General features: G+C 42.8%; 1 protein-coding gene across 1 annotated transcript; it reads right to left on the reverse strand.

The window, feature by feature from the left end:
* Nucleotides 1–1,644: 1,644 nt before the first annotated feature.
* LOC142658823 (HHIP-like protein 1) lies at nt 1,645–16,137 on the reverse strand. The gene is made up of 9 exons (XM_075834434.1): nt 15,681–16,137; nt 11,424–12,070; nt 9,252–9,395; nt 8,476–8,804; nt 6,623–6,749; nt 6,192–6,337; nt 5,239–5,320; nt 4,304–4,386; nt 1,645–3,803 (listed from the first exon to the last, which is right to left on the reverse strand). Exons 1-9 carry the CDS (start codon nt 15,942–15,944, stop codon nt 2,896–2,898), a joined length of 2,730 nt encoding a protein of 909 aa, XP_075690549.1. The 5' UTR covers nt 15,945–16,137; the 3' UTR covers nt 1,645–2,895.
* Nucleotides 16,138–16,393: the final 256 nt, after the last annotated feature.

The following is a 16,393-nucleotide window of genomic DNA, read 5'->3' on the forward strand; positions in this document are numbered from 1 at the left end:
CTTAAAATAGCCATATCTCGGGCTGTGTTTCTGGTGGCATATGAAAGATTAGAATCTCATCTTTCATATGCCAGCAGAACCATTGTTCTAGGTGGTCCACAGCGGGAGTTATGGCTATTTTAAGTGATCCCCTTCCCTCTAGCTCAGGGGAATCGCTGGTGTTGATGCCCATTTGGCAAGTATAGGCTCATTTGCATATTTAGAAAAAAAACTCATAACTTTTAAAATAATAAACGTTTTGGGACACAATTTTGACTAGTATTATCAGCGTGGCAGCGCCTGTTAGATTAGCCTGGAGATAGGGCATTACTAAACTAGTGACAGATCCCCTTTAAGAGTCAGTGAGTGACCATATTTCTATTTTAACTATACTGAACAGGGTGCTGAATAAACTTCTACTGGCACCATGTGTCAATATGCCAAGTGGTTGTTTTTTTTGTAATGAATTATGAACTGAAGCTGTTTATCAGGTGAAGATCTGTATCTGTGCATGAATTTATTGTATACTTTGTAACAACGAATATTTTATAACCATGATCACTGTGTCTATGTATTACGTTTGTTAAATAAATATTACTAGCTCATTTAATATTGTGCCATGTTGTTTTCATAGATAGGTGTCGCTATTCAGGGGTGCACCAGGGGGGAATTCCTAGTACCTGAACCACCCCCCCCCCCCCACCCCGATGAGCCATTCACAAAAAGCAGGGTTAGATGATGAAATCCTTTCTGCTACCACAAGTGGGAGCCAATTTGTGGACAGTCCGTATAATAAAGGGGGCATTTTGCGCCAAGAGGTTAACGCAATAGGAAATAACACAATGGATGCTGGTTACTGGGTTGTACCGGAGAAAATGCCAAAATTACGTCTTCGTGTCTCGGACGTCACTTCACTGCAACTATTAGCAGAAGCTTCACCTCCCCCTTCCCCACGTATGTATTCTGCACATAATACTGACTGCTCTCCGCTCCCTGGTCATTTCTGCTGTCTGGTCCAAATACAGGAGGAAGCAGATAAATTGGTTCCCAATTGAGAGCTCCACCATTTGTACTCGACCTTTGATTTTAGGTCCAAAATTCTGTGCTGATTCCCGTATTTTCGTAATATATCTGTATAGGGGCATCGTATGCAGTGAGCTCCCCCTAGTGGCGGTTAAAGGTAGCTGCTATGAAAGCGAGAGAACAGTTCATTTTCAGGCTCCCTCCCATCACAGGCCTCACTGCCTCTATGATATACATGCCACTGCAAAATCTGCTCTGTATGAACAAGGTCTGCATGAGTACAGCACTGAATTTATTGGTATGATGGATACCACCGATGCCCAACGGACCCCATTGACTCAAAGGACACTTAAACTGGGCTTCAAATAATTCCTCTGGCCAGCTGGTTATAGCCCTTTGCCAGCTCTTCAAAATGCTATAACAAAGTCATTGATTTGCAGAATCAACTATTTATTGAGACACATGCAATGACTATATTCCGCAAACCCTATTGTTATCCGTTTTTATGTGTCAGACATCCCAGCCTATCATGTCACAATACTACAGAACATTATGCCAAATGACAAACTCACATCTGCTGCATCTTTGAAGTTAACAGTGTTTTTCCATCTTGGATCAAGAGAACAAAGGAACAATGGGCCATTCAACCGAAAGGGATTGTGTGGCAGTTCTCCTGCACAGCGGACGGTCGGGATCACCGCTGTGCAGGAGACATCAGTGAAAGAGCCGCATGGTTATCTAGCGTTGTGGCCCATTCAATCTAAGAATCGCTGGGGGTCCTGGCAGTCGAACCCCATTGATCAGTAAGTGTTGGCATAGCCTAGTAGTGGGTTAACCCTTTTAACTATTTGCAGTTAATACTATGTGATTGTAAGGGGTCAGTGGGGGATAGGTCAAATAAAACAATTACTGCTCCAATTTTTCAGCTAACAATTCGGCTTTTATTACACCATGAGGACAATTTCACAACAACATCCAGTGGTGCAATCATGAAGTGCTGAGTGTGAATACCGGACAGCTGACGTGTGACACTCCAGCTACAGACTATAAGAACAGCTGAGTCATTTGTACCTTTCCTCCAGCAAGTCTGAACTGAGCGGAGTGTGCATGACGTGACGTGAGGGTCAGAGGTTTGGGTGCCACAGATATTTCAGCTGTAATCTGCAAAAAGCAACAAAGACACTGGTCCAGCAGATGGACAAGAAAGACGAGCTGCAGACCGGCCGCATGACATTCACTTATACTGTATTTACCCCAATGGGACTGTGGTACTAATTGTAGAGTTGTCCTAAGCCCAGCTGAGGACATTTACCACCTTCAAATAGGTGGCACTATCATGACACCTGTGTAAAGCGCAGCTTCCACCTACTCTAATGACCTATCCATGGTCGAACCTCTGGTTCATGAAGATGTTTAAAGGAGTTGTCTTGTGAAGACAACTCCTTTAAACCATATGTCCATATGCAATCTTAAAGGATATAGACGCCATCTGTCCATGTGCAATCTTAAAGGATATAGACGCCTCTATCTGGTGAACACGAGCTGTCAATGTACTACATAGACGGCCATTCATTAGAATGGCCGCCATGTAATACTACATTTCCCCTGCAGTAGGTGCTGTAGGGAAAATGGCTGTCTGAGGCTTCCCCATCAAAATAAGCTATTTGCTGTGGGGTTGGGAGCCGGCTCCCATATGAACGGAGGTGTCTGTGATGAGACAGCCACTTTAACTCATCCTATTGTACTAGTTTAGAAAATTGGATTCCTATGAAACAAAACCTTCATACAAGGAGCAGATGGGTAATATTGGGTTTGGAGGAAAAAAATGCAACAAATTATGTTTTTGTTCTTCTGAATGTTCTTGAAGTATCAGAAAACCAAGAAAGTTATTGCCTATGTTGGTAGATCCTTATCCAAGTATCTATCCTCCATCCCGCACACCACCCCAACATCCTCATCATGGGCACAGTCATGTTCTCCAATTTTCGATCTTCGGCACTCCAAAAGTGATCTCTCCCAACCTTGACATTTCACCTCATCCAGCAGAATTCTCAGCCCCTTGCCCTCCCCGAATTCTGCTCTTCTGGCCACCTTCAATACATAGGGGTAACCCAACTGCTTGCACACCACATAACCAGCCTTGCTGTCAAATCTGTCATTGCAGACTGTCCCCCATTCTCCATTGATGTGAATTTCCACCCTTCCTCTGTCAGGTTGTTTATCCTCATTAACCAGACGGACTGTCCCATGTTTGATTTTCTTTAAGACCTTTACTTTTTGCTTCTTCAAGACTTTCTTCTTTACTCGCTTAACCCCATGGCCTCTCTTGCCTATGGTTTTGCTTCCTGCTTCGGTTCTTCTTGTAGGAGCTGGTGATGTGACCTTTGGGTGGGGCATGTATCTTGATTTTGACGTTCCCTGCTTGGGAGTGAAGGTTGAGTGTGATCTTCCTTTGGTGGTGGAGAAGACATCTTTTAATTCACTTTGCCAACCTTTGGTGGGAATCCATTGACTTATAGGCCGTGAAGTCACAGTAACCTTTCCTCCTTTCTTGGCCATAGTTAAACTTTTCTCCATCTTTGGGACTGGTGTTAAGCCTTTTCTTGGAGTTGTTGGCTTAGGGACAGGGGCGGCTGTAATATATGCAGGGGTAGTCATTCTCCTGTATGTGGTGCTTGCTGGAAATGTGACAGTAAAGTCCGGTGCTAACGTTGTGCTAAATCTGGTTGTATCATGCAATCTGGATGAGCTTGAGGTTGGAGTAAATTCGGTTGTCATAGTTTTGGACTTTAGAATAAGTTCTGTGGAGAACAAAGAGTTACCAGGTGATGTTATGGTCGGTAAAACAAATTAGGCGGCACCTTAAAATTCGATCATATATTTTTTGATCACTCTATAGATGTCTTTTGCCCAATTTACAACTTAAGACAACCTCCTGCTTGCCATGCACCCTAATTGACGTAACAAGGTATTCATACTAAATATAATTGACATGTCGCTGGCTTTATCATAATTTAGGCCCCCCCCCCACTCATTCAGTTTTGCCTTCGTTTTTTTTTTTTAAACCAACTACATTTTTTTTTTCATGGTCTCAAAATTCAAAAACTGGCGTCCAGTATCTCTGTCCACCCTACAGCCACACAGGCGAAGGAAAAGTATCATCCAAAATGAACAATCTGTACTAGACTGGAATTACATTTACCTTTGTCACCAGATCCCGAAAGTCAATTTCTTATACACAAGACAAACGCATGCATGGCTGCGCCTGTGTCTGGATTTTGTCCTACAGACCATTACTCACTTTGTTTTGGATAGAAATCCACCAGTTTTTCTTTGACAGGGACAGATCGAGGATTAAGTGCACATTTGCCTGGAGTAGCTCTTCTGTGAAGACAAATGAGAAGACCTCTCAGGAGAAATAAATGTATTTGTATGATTCATGTACCCAAGATTTTTTAAATAAAAACTTCCCCCAAGGCCAGACAGTCAGTGGTGATGCATAACACCCATGGTTGCTTAGACTTCTGTCTGCCCTGCACCTTCTGAAGGGTGAACAATTTCCTTCCATTTATTCAAAGAAGATGGAGAAGGTCAGGATTGTGGTAATCACAGGCACATTTTCCAATAAGTCATATAGGGGATTTTTTATTATTATTCCATTAAGAGGCAGACTAAGGGCCCTTTTACACGGGCCAATTGTCAGGCCCATTTCATATGAACGCTCGTACCCGGTTATTGCCCTGTGAAAACAGCTAGCGATCAACCGATGAATGAGAAAACGCTATTTCATCGGCTGATACTGACGTTTATGCAACAAGAAATATTATCGTTGTCGGCAGCACGTCTCCCAGACGTGCTGCTGACATGATTGAAATGTATGGGGACGAGCCATCGTAGTAAGGATCGCTCGTCCCCATACATAGCTCCTTTTGAAAGGAGCAAACCTTGAGCCATCAACGAGCTGTCTCGTTGATCGGCGCTCGTTTTTACGGTCAATATAGGCCAGTGTAAAAGCACCTTAACTGTTACCCCACGAGCGAGCTGAAGAGAAAGGGTTATTTCAGTGACCTCACATAACCTTTAAGCAGGACGACTCACTGCAGTCCATATGGGTTCCTAATACAGAACCATAGGCACACTGTGTGCAACCATCCTCCATGAAGCACTGTATTCTCGCCCTTATTATACCACCCCTAATTCCACCATTGACTAATAAATATATAAGTAGAATATTACTTTGATGGGTCTATGATTTTATACATGACTCCTGCTGCCACTGCTGCGCTGGGCGTTCCCGTGGACAAAAAGTACAGTTCACCTTCAAAGAAAAGAAATAATTGAAGATTAAAACATATTTCATTTTCTAACAAGTGTTGCATTGTGTTCATGGCCTCCAAGTAGTCAAAATTCAAAAAACTAGAAGAAGATCTTGAGGTCAAGACAAGGTTCGTCCAACCAAATCTAGTGGATGATTTTGATTTACAATTGCTTTCTTGAAGAAGTTGGCTAATCTCTAATTTAGCACACACCACACTGATCCTAAAGATTTCTTGACTGGTCATGAGAATTGGCTTCGTTGTCCACCTTTAGAAAAACATGGCTGCTTTCTTCCAAAAACAGCAGCATACGAAGAGCAGATACTAAGAGTGTCTCCTCCTTTGAAGGTTCGTGCATTAGATGGATGGCCTACTGATTTGTATGGGCACCATGTAATGCTTAATTTCACCTGTGGTGGCGCTGCAGGTGAATTGAACACTTGCTGCCAGGTTCTCCGGCAGATTACAGCTGATCGTTGGGGGTCCCAGCAGCGGGACATTCTGTGATCAGCTTATTTTCAGGGGACCCTTCTAACAAATAAGAATTGTAAAAATCGTACAATTAATATTATTTCTACTTGGGACCTAATCATTTGAATTACACCTTCTGCCACAATCACACCACATCCATGATACATACAAAAAAGTGTCTACCTATCATGACCATTTCCTGCAAATCCATCTTTTCCATTATATCTTATATATCCTCCCTCCAACTTCTCTCTATTACTCTATACAGCAATAACTTCATATTGCTTTACATACATATGTCCCTTCCCTTATACTCCACAGATAAATACCTACTATTACATATGACCGCTCCCTCTATTTCCTATGCCTTCATATATCCCATATATTTATATAATGTGTTACCTGCCTCGTCCTCTCCAAATGATATGATATAAGGGTAATAGGCGTTGATGAGTTTGGGGAAGTTGCAGGTTTGACCGGCTCCCATACAGATCTCTGTGTAGTGCCACTGTTTACCATCCTTGTCCTCTCTTAGAGACATTAGGCGTCTGTAACAAAGTTAGAAAATGCTTATAATGTCACGTGCACCACTTAAATGTCCCCCAATTATATATGGACAACCAGTAGGTATTCACATATAAATAAGGTATATGGGGTCATTTCTTTCAAATAAGCCTTAAGGGTCCTTGAAGTCATTGTGATACAGATTGTACAATGAGATCAGCAAGGGCCATGGTTCCCCTGCTGGTGCAATGTGGGGAACACTGGAAGGAGCAATATTTGAGGGTAGAGTTGCACAATATCCTATAAATTATAGTTAGAATTCTTCTCACCCACTCATAAAGTCTCCAAAGATGTAACGACCTGCAAGATTGGGCATTTGACATCCCCGATAGACGTAGCCACCCGTAACTGATTTCCCAATTGAGTGGGGATAGACGAATATTGGTAAGATATCATCTGAAATAGAAAAAATAAGACAGTGAGAATTGAGAGTAACTCAATTCAAATAGCAGTAGCTATAGACATATGGAGTGGTCTCTACAGTCCTTGTGAACTACAATTTCCAGCATCGGGGGGGAATGGGGGTTGTAGTTACACCACAGCTGGTGAGTCACAGGTTGGAGAACGCTGTGCTGATGTATACAACCTTCTTGTTTTATCTTTAATGAATTGCAAGACGAGGATGTTCATGTGATAAGACAGATGTTGGGCCTCTCAGTGATGTGGCTCAGTGTTTCAAGACGTACTGTACACTCAGATACTAGAGGATAAGTTGAGTAATCTTCCCCAGATTTAGGAAAGATATTTCCGTGTATCACAGATGACTTTGTTGGATCCATTGAGATATGTATTGAATCGTGTGCATGTCTGGAAAATATCAACTAACTCTGCTGGGCATACCTCCAGTCATTCAATACACTTCAAAGCCGGAAGCAATAATGATAGTCTATGATATTTTGATTCTTAGGCTCAAATGACTTGGATAAAAGGAAGACTCCACCCAAAAAATGATAATAATGTAAGAACCCCCAATCATCTATATCTGCTTTGCATATGACCAATATTTTATCAACACAGCAAAATACAATTTAGGGAGACCGAATAGGGACAGGGGGTAGGGACTCACTGGAGGCATTACCAAAAGTGTACAACACCACATAAAAATGTGGTATTATATAAGCAAAGAGGAAAAAAATAGATAAAAAGATAAATCAATTAATAGATTAGTTTTCCTAATCCCAAAGCTGCATTCACCTAGGCCCTCGTTTCAAAGATCGGTGAGTACCATGTTCTCTCAATAGTGGTCAGGGGCATAACTATAGGGCATCCAAAGATTGAGATTGCAACTGGGCCCTGGAAAATGTGAGGAAACCAATACTATAAATAAAGTATGATTGTTCAGGGCCTTGTAATAGACTTTGCATTGGGGCCAAGAAGGATTAAGTTGGATCTCTAATAGTGGCCACTACTAGAATGGCTGTTTATGAAATTATAAAGCTTCAGTATTGCTGCATTGCACTCTTTTTCTCTAAAATTACATGAAATTTTTTTCACACCTGGAGCCACAGGGAGCTGATATGAGGCACAGTAAAGGTGCCCATACACATTAGATGAAAGTCAGCCAACTCTTTCCCGATAACAGATGTTGGGGGAAAGCAGGATCGGCATGTTGGATTTCAACATGCTCGATTCTTTGTTACAGTGGGAGATAAGCCGCTGCCAGAGGTGTCATTGAAGTAAACATGCATGCCGCTATAAGAATATGGGCACCTTAACACTAAGCTCTGTCACAGATGGCCCATTTGTCTGCTGTACATAGCTCCCTATGGGGCAAGACACCTTATACCATGGGTGTGTACAAAATTTAGGTTACAGAGATCTCCATTAGGAACATAAAATGGTAAGATTGAAAAAAAGAATGAAGCTCAACCTAAGTATACTATTCCAAATGAAGACTGGTTTAGGTGGGTTATTTTGTATTGGCATGTGAGAAAAGCGGTGGGCCACCCAATTTCCACCTGCTTTTGTCTATACGTTCCACCAGTATAACTTTGATTTTAATTGTCTACATCAGACAATTCTAGAAACCTAGTCCCCTCTAACTTACTTGCCTCCATGCTTGTATCCATGTCATACAGGCGAATTTAACATATAGATCACCATCCAGTTTATAGTTACTTACCAAGTGAAGCGTTGTTACATAACTTCTTGTCGTAACAAGAGAACCCTTCCTTTGCTCTCCAGCCATAATTGCCCCCCTTCTGGATGAGATCCACCTCTTCAAATTTATTCTGGCCTACATCACCGCAAATAATGCGTCCACGACCCTTTCTAGTGATTGGATCTCCCCTGTCCACTGAACATCTCCACATATTCCTGGCACCATAGGCGAAGACCTCAGGCCTTGCTGTACGTTCTCGCAGAAAGGGATTGTCAACTGGTATGCGGTATGGTGGGCCCTTGTCATTTCCTGTCACGTTAATGCGTAGAACTTTGCCCAGGAGAGAGGACCTGTTAATAGACACATCTCCATGACTGTAAATGAGGACAGAACATCTACAATGTGTGTGGATATCCTTTAATAGCCTACTCCATAAGAAGCGAACCATAAGAGAAGCATGTGGCTGTTGAGTGTAAGCACAAGACTCTGAGGGGGTTACAAGTGTCATAAACTCTATATAAAAATCCAAAATCTGTAATGGGGTCCCCAACTGTGACATGTTATTTATAGTATGTTCCCCTTTTATAGCAGATAGGCTGTTAAGCCCCCTCATACACCAGGTCCCAGGTATACCTCTGTGTTCATGTACATGGCCGGCATAGGTAGTGGTAATTTCACCAGGGAAACCAAAATGTTTACATTTCTCCTACCAACTCTTGTTTTCTGGTACTTATGACGAATAGGTTTAATAATAGTAATAATAATAGTATTAATAATAGAAAAATACTTTTACTTACTTGTTTTGGGCATTCCCAAATTCCCCAAATGGGTCTCCAGCTCGTCCACCATCCCCGGTAAATATGTACAAATATCCATCTACTCCAAACAGGATTTGTCCGCCATTGTGGTTAGATGCCGGCTCTGTGACCTCTATGATAATTCTATGGAGTAGACATATTAGGTTATCCTATGTAATTTATCGTAGTTGCATACTATTTAGGTCATGGGCCACCGTCTATGCTCAAGGAATGGATTATGTCTTGTTAAACTCTTGGATGAAATGCAATGATTTCACTTAAAGCGACCCTCCTGTCCCAGGCTAAAATTATAAAAGTGATGGGGTATATGGAGTAATATTACCTGGTGTCCTCCAGTTGCGCCCCCTTGCTGTGGATCCGCTGCTTTGGGGTTCCTGTGTGTTGTCCCAAAATGGCCACAGCGCTTCACAGACTGAGTTTAAGACACTCCCTTTGTTCTCGGACAGGCCAGAACTGCTCACGTGAGCAGCTTTGGCCAATCCGAGAACAGTGGGAGTGTCTCAGACTCGTAGTCTAATAAGTGCTACAGCCAAGTTGGACACAAAGGGGACCGGAAAGTGGCGGATCCAGATGGGCGCAACTGGAGGACACCAGGTAATATTACGCCATATAACCTGTCATATTTAAAATGTTGTCGCGGGACCTGAGGGTCGCTTTAAGTTTAAATTGGTTTTCTAGTTTAGGAAACTAATTTTCTAATACTATGCTATGGAATTCTAAGTTAATAGAAGGGGGTCAAATGTTCAGGACCCTTTTCTAAAACCAAGCATCTCTTGCTCCGGAGGACCTGTCACATCCAATGCTTCATTTCTCCTGCAGTGGTGCTGCAGTAGAATTGAACACTTGGCGCTTGGTTACCCCAATATTCCAACTTATCGTTGGGGGGAACGAACAGCGGGAAACCCTGATCAGATTATCAGGCAACCATTGACACAAAAAGGGATTGCCCAAAGCGAGCAACCCCATTAAAGTACATTTCTAGTCATGCTGTTTTGTATGCTACCGATTTTCGCCATCGAAGAGGCAAAGCTGAAAGTAATCCAATAGTGGTAGGGCCAGCTGTCGTTTTAAGAAATCACATGCCTCACAAATCGCGTATTTTTTAACCGCAATGTTTGAACAGGGTTTTTCTAAATCCAGTCAATTACTACAGCAACCGAACCGCAAAAAGACATTGCGACAGGAAGGTTTTTTATATCTAGGGAGATACAACAGTAATGTGTAAAGAATTTTTTCATGCTTTGTTGTGTGCAGAGCTTTCTTTGCAGTACAATGTATTCCTACCCTGGGTACGTGCATGCTGAGCTCTCCCATCATCCTCCCTTCCTGCTCAGTATATGCAGACTCCTCACCACAAAGTATATATTACATCCAGCCAGACAATTAATATGGAAACAGTTCCGTCACATTCCTCCTCTCGGATTACCCATAGAAATAAATCAGGCCGTACTCTGCAATCACCAAATACCAGATGAGATAAACACAGGGTACAATGACTGTGCTCGCTGATATGGTGGTCAAATGACTGGTGACATACCACAGCTGTGGCTATTCTCATGCCTGAAAAGCCAAATTCCTTGTGTATATGGTAATATCAAAGAAATAGAGAACAAGAATGGTCTGTATGAATCTCTGCTAATGTGTCTCTAGCCCTCCAACACTATATCTGCTGTCTGTGCATTTATAAATCTGGATTTACTACATTTCATCTGCCTATCTCAAGAGCCTTACACTGACATTTATGCGTGCAAAAATGAGAAAAAAAGGGTCTGCTTTTTTTTCTAGAAATAGCGCCACTCTTGTACATAGGCTGCATCTGGTATTACAGCTGAGCCTCAGTCACTTGAATGGGAATAAGCTGCATTACCAGACAAAGCCCATGGACAAGAGTGGCACGGTTATGCAGAATTGGGAAGCACAGCCAGACAACTCCAACTATAGCGGTCGCCTGAAAATTTCCAAGGCAGCCAATCACTTCTCATAAGTTTAGTTGCCTGGGGTTGTCTGATGGTCACCGTGATCATGAGAACTGTTTCCTGATCCTTTCAAATTGGTTCTATCAGGCAATATTCATCTGGTGTCTCTGACTATAACAATTTAGAGGAATTGATGTGTAAAAACACTTCTCCCACCCTTTCCTTATACTGATACCGTTCAGATCTGTGATCCGCCATGTTCAGGTCTTCAGTAGATACATGGAACTCAGAAATTCGTATCCTCTCCTCCTTCTTTGCATAGATAGAGTAGTAAACATAAAACTTTCCATTGTGTCGAAAATAAGGATGGGTGGCAATACCCAGAAAACCCCTTTCATCTCCTGCCCAGGGGGACGTAAGCACAGCTTTGGAGACGTTAAGGAAGGGCTTGTCCACTCGTGAACCATTTGGGAGATAGACCCATACATAACCCATTTGCTCAGCTATGAAGAAGCGATGGGTTCCATCATTGGCGTGCACCATAGCAACTGGATTACGTAGTCCATTGGCTATTTCTTGTAAGCACAGCTGGAGACATCCCTCTTCATCCTCCTTCATGTACCCAAGGCCAGTGTTTAGTTCTGCATTGGTCAAGACATTGGGGTAACAGTAATTGACATCATCTATTGTCAGGAGAAGGCAGAATTTGACAACATCACTTTCTATATCTGATAGGTCCCGGTCTTCAATGATCAGGCTCAGTGTAGATCGGCATCTAAGCCAGAATTCTGTACAGTAGTTACCACATAGACCAGGGAGGTCCCGGAGAGGAGTGTTGGCATCTTCTGCATCATATAAATGGGCTGCATAGGGTGAACATTCCTGATAAAACAGATAAAACATCTTCAAATGGAGCTTATAGGCATACCACATCTAAAAAGTGTTAAATTGTTCTATTTTAGAGCAGTAATATCCAGGAAAATACATAAAGAAGAGGACCTTCAAGTGTTGATTCAGGCACCAATCCCCTCCCCACACCGCTCAAAATACATTATATGGCCATAAGTATATGAATCCCATCAGTACAGGTGTTTCAGCTACACACATTGCAAACAGGTGAATACAATCAAGCACACAGCCATGCAATCTCCATAGACAAACATTAGTAGTAGTATGGGTCGTACTAAAGAGCTCAGTGACATTAAACCTGGCATTGTCATAAGATGCCACCTTTGCCACAAGTCTATTTGTAAAATTTCTGATCTGCAAGATCTGCCCTAGTCACCTGTAAGTCCTATTATTGTAATGTGGAAGCGTCTAGGAGTAACAATAGCTCAGCCACCTAGTAGACCACGCAATTTCACAAATCGGGGGCCCCAAATGCTGACACACGTGGCGTGTAAAAATTTCCTATTCTCAGTTGCATCACTCACTGCGAAATCCCAAACTGACGCTAGAAGTGACATCAGCACAAGAACTATACGTCAGGAGCTTCATGAAATGGGCTTTGATTGGTCGAGCAACTGCACAGAAGCCTAAGGTCACCGTGTGCAACGCCAAGTGTCGGATGGACTGGTGTAAAACAAGCTGACGGGAATCTAGAGCAATGGAAACGTGTTCTGTGGAGTGATGATTCACGTCTCACTATCTGGCAGTCTTATGGAGTAATCTGACTTGACAGATGCCGGGGAACGTTACCTACCGGAATGCATAGTGCCTACTGTAACATTTGGTAGAGGTGGGATAATAGTCGGGGGTTGTTTTTCAGGGTTTGGCCCCTTATTTTCAGTGAAGGGTAATGTTAATGCTACAGCATACAAAGACATTTTACACAATTGTATGATTCGTAACCATTTGGGGCAAACCCTTTCCTGTTCAAGCATGACTGTGCCCCAGTGCTCAAAGCGAGGTCCAATTAGACATGGTTTGGTGAGTTTGGTGTGGAGGAACTAGAGCCCTGACCAAAACCCCATCGAACACCTTTGGGATGATTTGGAACACTAATTGCAAGCCATAACTTCTCGTCTAACATCCCAAATGCTCTTTTGGATGCTGAAGTAAAATCTTTCACAAACACACTCCAAAATATAGTGGAAAGCCTTCGCAGAAGAGTAGAGAGTTATATAGCCACAAAAGAGCGCCCAAATTCCTATTAATGGTTTTGGTTTTGGAATAGGGTCTACAACAACCTCATATAGGTGTGATGGTCAGGTGTCCATCTACTTTTGGCCATAGTGTGTAGAAGGTAATTCTGCTTGGTTGCAATTTTCTATTCCCATCCCATGTAGAAGAAAATCGCAAAACCTTGCCATGTTTGTGAAGGAGGCGTCACAGGTTCACACTACCCATTGGGAAGATGGCACCTACTTGAGGGGCACATATGGCAGCTGCAGTGGCTGTCTTCATGGTACATAAATTACTTCTAATTGCTTGTAAGTTGCTAAATGTGCATATAGACAATGTATTCTATGCATAATTATGTAACAGGTGTAAGTGACTCTTATATTTGCCTATATTGATGTAATTGAAATTGCTGAAATGCTGGAAATAAGCAATGCCAATAAACAGTGTTTCCTGGAGGTGCAGGCAAACATGGAGTCGATGAAAGAGACTATGGGACCTGCGCTTATCGTGGAAATACAGGGTAATAAACACTTGTTAGTGGTCACATTGCCTGCAGGGATGCCCCCCACCATCAGCCCCTTTCTCTAGTCTCTGGCCTCTACGTATATTTGGCTTTCAGACATAGCTTCCCTCTCATCCTCTCACAAGGGGTTTCCTTGAAGACCACAATGGGGCCTTGTACTGCTTCCTCTCATACATGCAGAATATTCCCTGTCCGGACGCCAGCTGTAATATTAACCTTACAATCTACTCTGCCTGCCTGTGATTTGCAGGCAAGCTGAGTGGAAAATTGGGGAAGCACATTAATTATCCCTGGTGTCTGAATAAAACCAACAAAAAATTACCACATTACATGGTGCATCATACACAGTCTAATAAAGGTCTCACAGTCTTCCAACTAGAATGGAAAAGTAGGAGCGAAAGCGGCAAAGAGACGCGTAGAAAAGTGTAGTGACTGGGACAGAAAGGAAGGGGAGAGGGACAAGACCAAGAGGGGGTCAAAGAGGCAGGATGGAGTCACTCGCACTCAGAAAGGAAATAGAGGGATGGGGTTTCTTTTAGAGGAAAAGGAGGAGGAGGAGGGGGCGAGGCAGAAGAAGCTGGATGAGAAGGATGGTGAACGTCTAAGGAAAAAAGGTGAGGCAGCATGGAAGGATAAGAATCCTCACGGGTGAAGATGAGACTGCAACAGGACATATAGCATATACTATAAATAAGAGGACCATGAAAAGCTCTGAAATATCTCGACTATTTGTCCATAAACCTAGACCTTGACCTTACACCAATACTTATAGGATACCTAGACTGACCTTCCCGGCCCTAAATAAAGGAAGACAAAATACAAACTTATATAGATAATCGACGTCAACATGGTAAAAAAAAAACCATTGGTTTTGGCCAGTTTTTGGGACAGGACAGGATAGGACATATATTACATGCGAGTGGCAGGGGAATTCGAGAGGCAATGGAGAGTAGGATAATAGAGAAGGAGGGGTCTTTAGCTGAATGAGGTTTAGATTCATAGGGCAAAAGTCATGAGAGACAGGTACATGAGTTTCGACAACAGACAAGGTAAGAAGGCAAGAAGTTAGGATAGAAAAAATATGGAAAAGGGCAAGAGAGGCAGAAGAAGGTAGAGACAGTAAGCAAATATATACGAGACAATGGACATCAATATAACATGTTGGTTTCAGAGCTCCAAGAACAACATTTTCCATTGCTGCTAATTGTCTGGTTTGTGGAAATTCAGGTAGCGAGAGAAAGGCGGTCTCCGAGAGAAAGTAGACTGAAGAGGTCCCATGGAATATGTGATATGAGCGAAGCATATGATGGACCTTGACCCAGAGTGTAATCATGACAGAGAGAAGTAGTGATAGAGAAGAAGGATATGACACAAAGTTTGGAATGGAAGATAATAGAAAAACAGGATAAGGGTAGAAGAACCAAGTCTATAAAACTTGATCTAGAGTTCACGGAAGTGATAGGTGGTCTGAGTGGCAGAAAAAAATATTAGAAGACGGGAGAGGTATGGGAGCAGTAAAATGGTGACCTAGTGGGCAAGAAAGATACATGGCATGAAAACATTGGTTTAAGAGGACATTAAGAGCAGGGGAAACAAAGAGTTAAGAATAAGAACAAGCAGAAAGGGATAAGAGGGATGACTAACAGGGTAGGTGGGTTAGAGAGGCCAGGGGATTTTAAAAGAAACAGAAAAGGATGTATGAACAGGAGTGAGGATGACATGTGGGTCCATTTTCATACTTGGCATAGGAGAAAGAATAAGAAAAAGACTAAATCCCAGCAATGGATACATAAAGGGTCATTGCTGCTGAGGAGGACCACTAGAGTCACAGGATAGGTTCAATACCTGGCACAGGATGTTCCGGATGTAGTCTCCACAGACGCTGACCCCAGTGTGGTCCAGAAACTCAGTGATGTAGCGGAACCTGTCAGCGATGGCTTTGTCCTGAACTACATCACAGCATCCAAAGGAGGAATAAGCTGTGCAAAAAGCCAGTGGTTTTGAGGGCTGAAATGGGGGCTTGTAATCCAAACACTGTGGGTGACCTCTCACCACCCAGGTGCTGGTGACCAGCACTAGCCAGAAGGTAAGAGCTGAATGGATTGTCATGGATGCCAGCTGAGGGATCTTAGAATGGCACAGTTTTTTATTTCTCCAGACGTCTATACGTTTCCTCTGACTTTTCTTGAACCCAGCTGCACTTTTCTTTGTTCCTCCCTCAAATTACTCATTCTCTTCCCCCTGCCTCCACTATATCTGTGGGAACAGCTCCCTCCATCCTGTCTGTTCTGATGCTTGGAGCTAGACCCCAATGACGGACTGTGCCACCGTGCCTCTAGAAATCTAGAATTATTCCCATTCAAACTCCTCAGTCAGTTCAGATTTTTCCTTAGTTCTCCCATCTTTTCTCTTTTCACACTGTGATGTCTTCTGTATGTCCCTGTCTCTCATACCCGTCTGCCAGCGTCTCTCCCACACCTATTCCTCTCTTGCACTGAGTGTAAGCTCCTCTCTCGTCCTACATGGGGCTGCAGAATATGATCTAGTCCCCTCCTTCT

Source organism: Rhinoderma darwinii, chromosome 8 (genome assembly GCF_050947455.1).
Source record: "Rhinoderma darwinii isolate aRhiDar2 chromosome 8, aRhiDar2.hap1, whole genome shotgun sequence".
Taxonomy (NCBI): domain Eukaryota; kingdom Metazoa; phylum Chordata; class Amphibia; order Anura; family Rhinodermatidae; genus Rhinoderma; species Rhinoderma darwinii.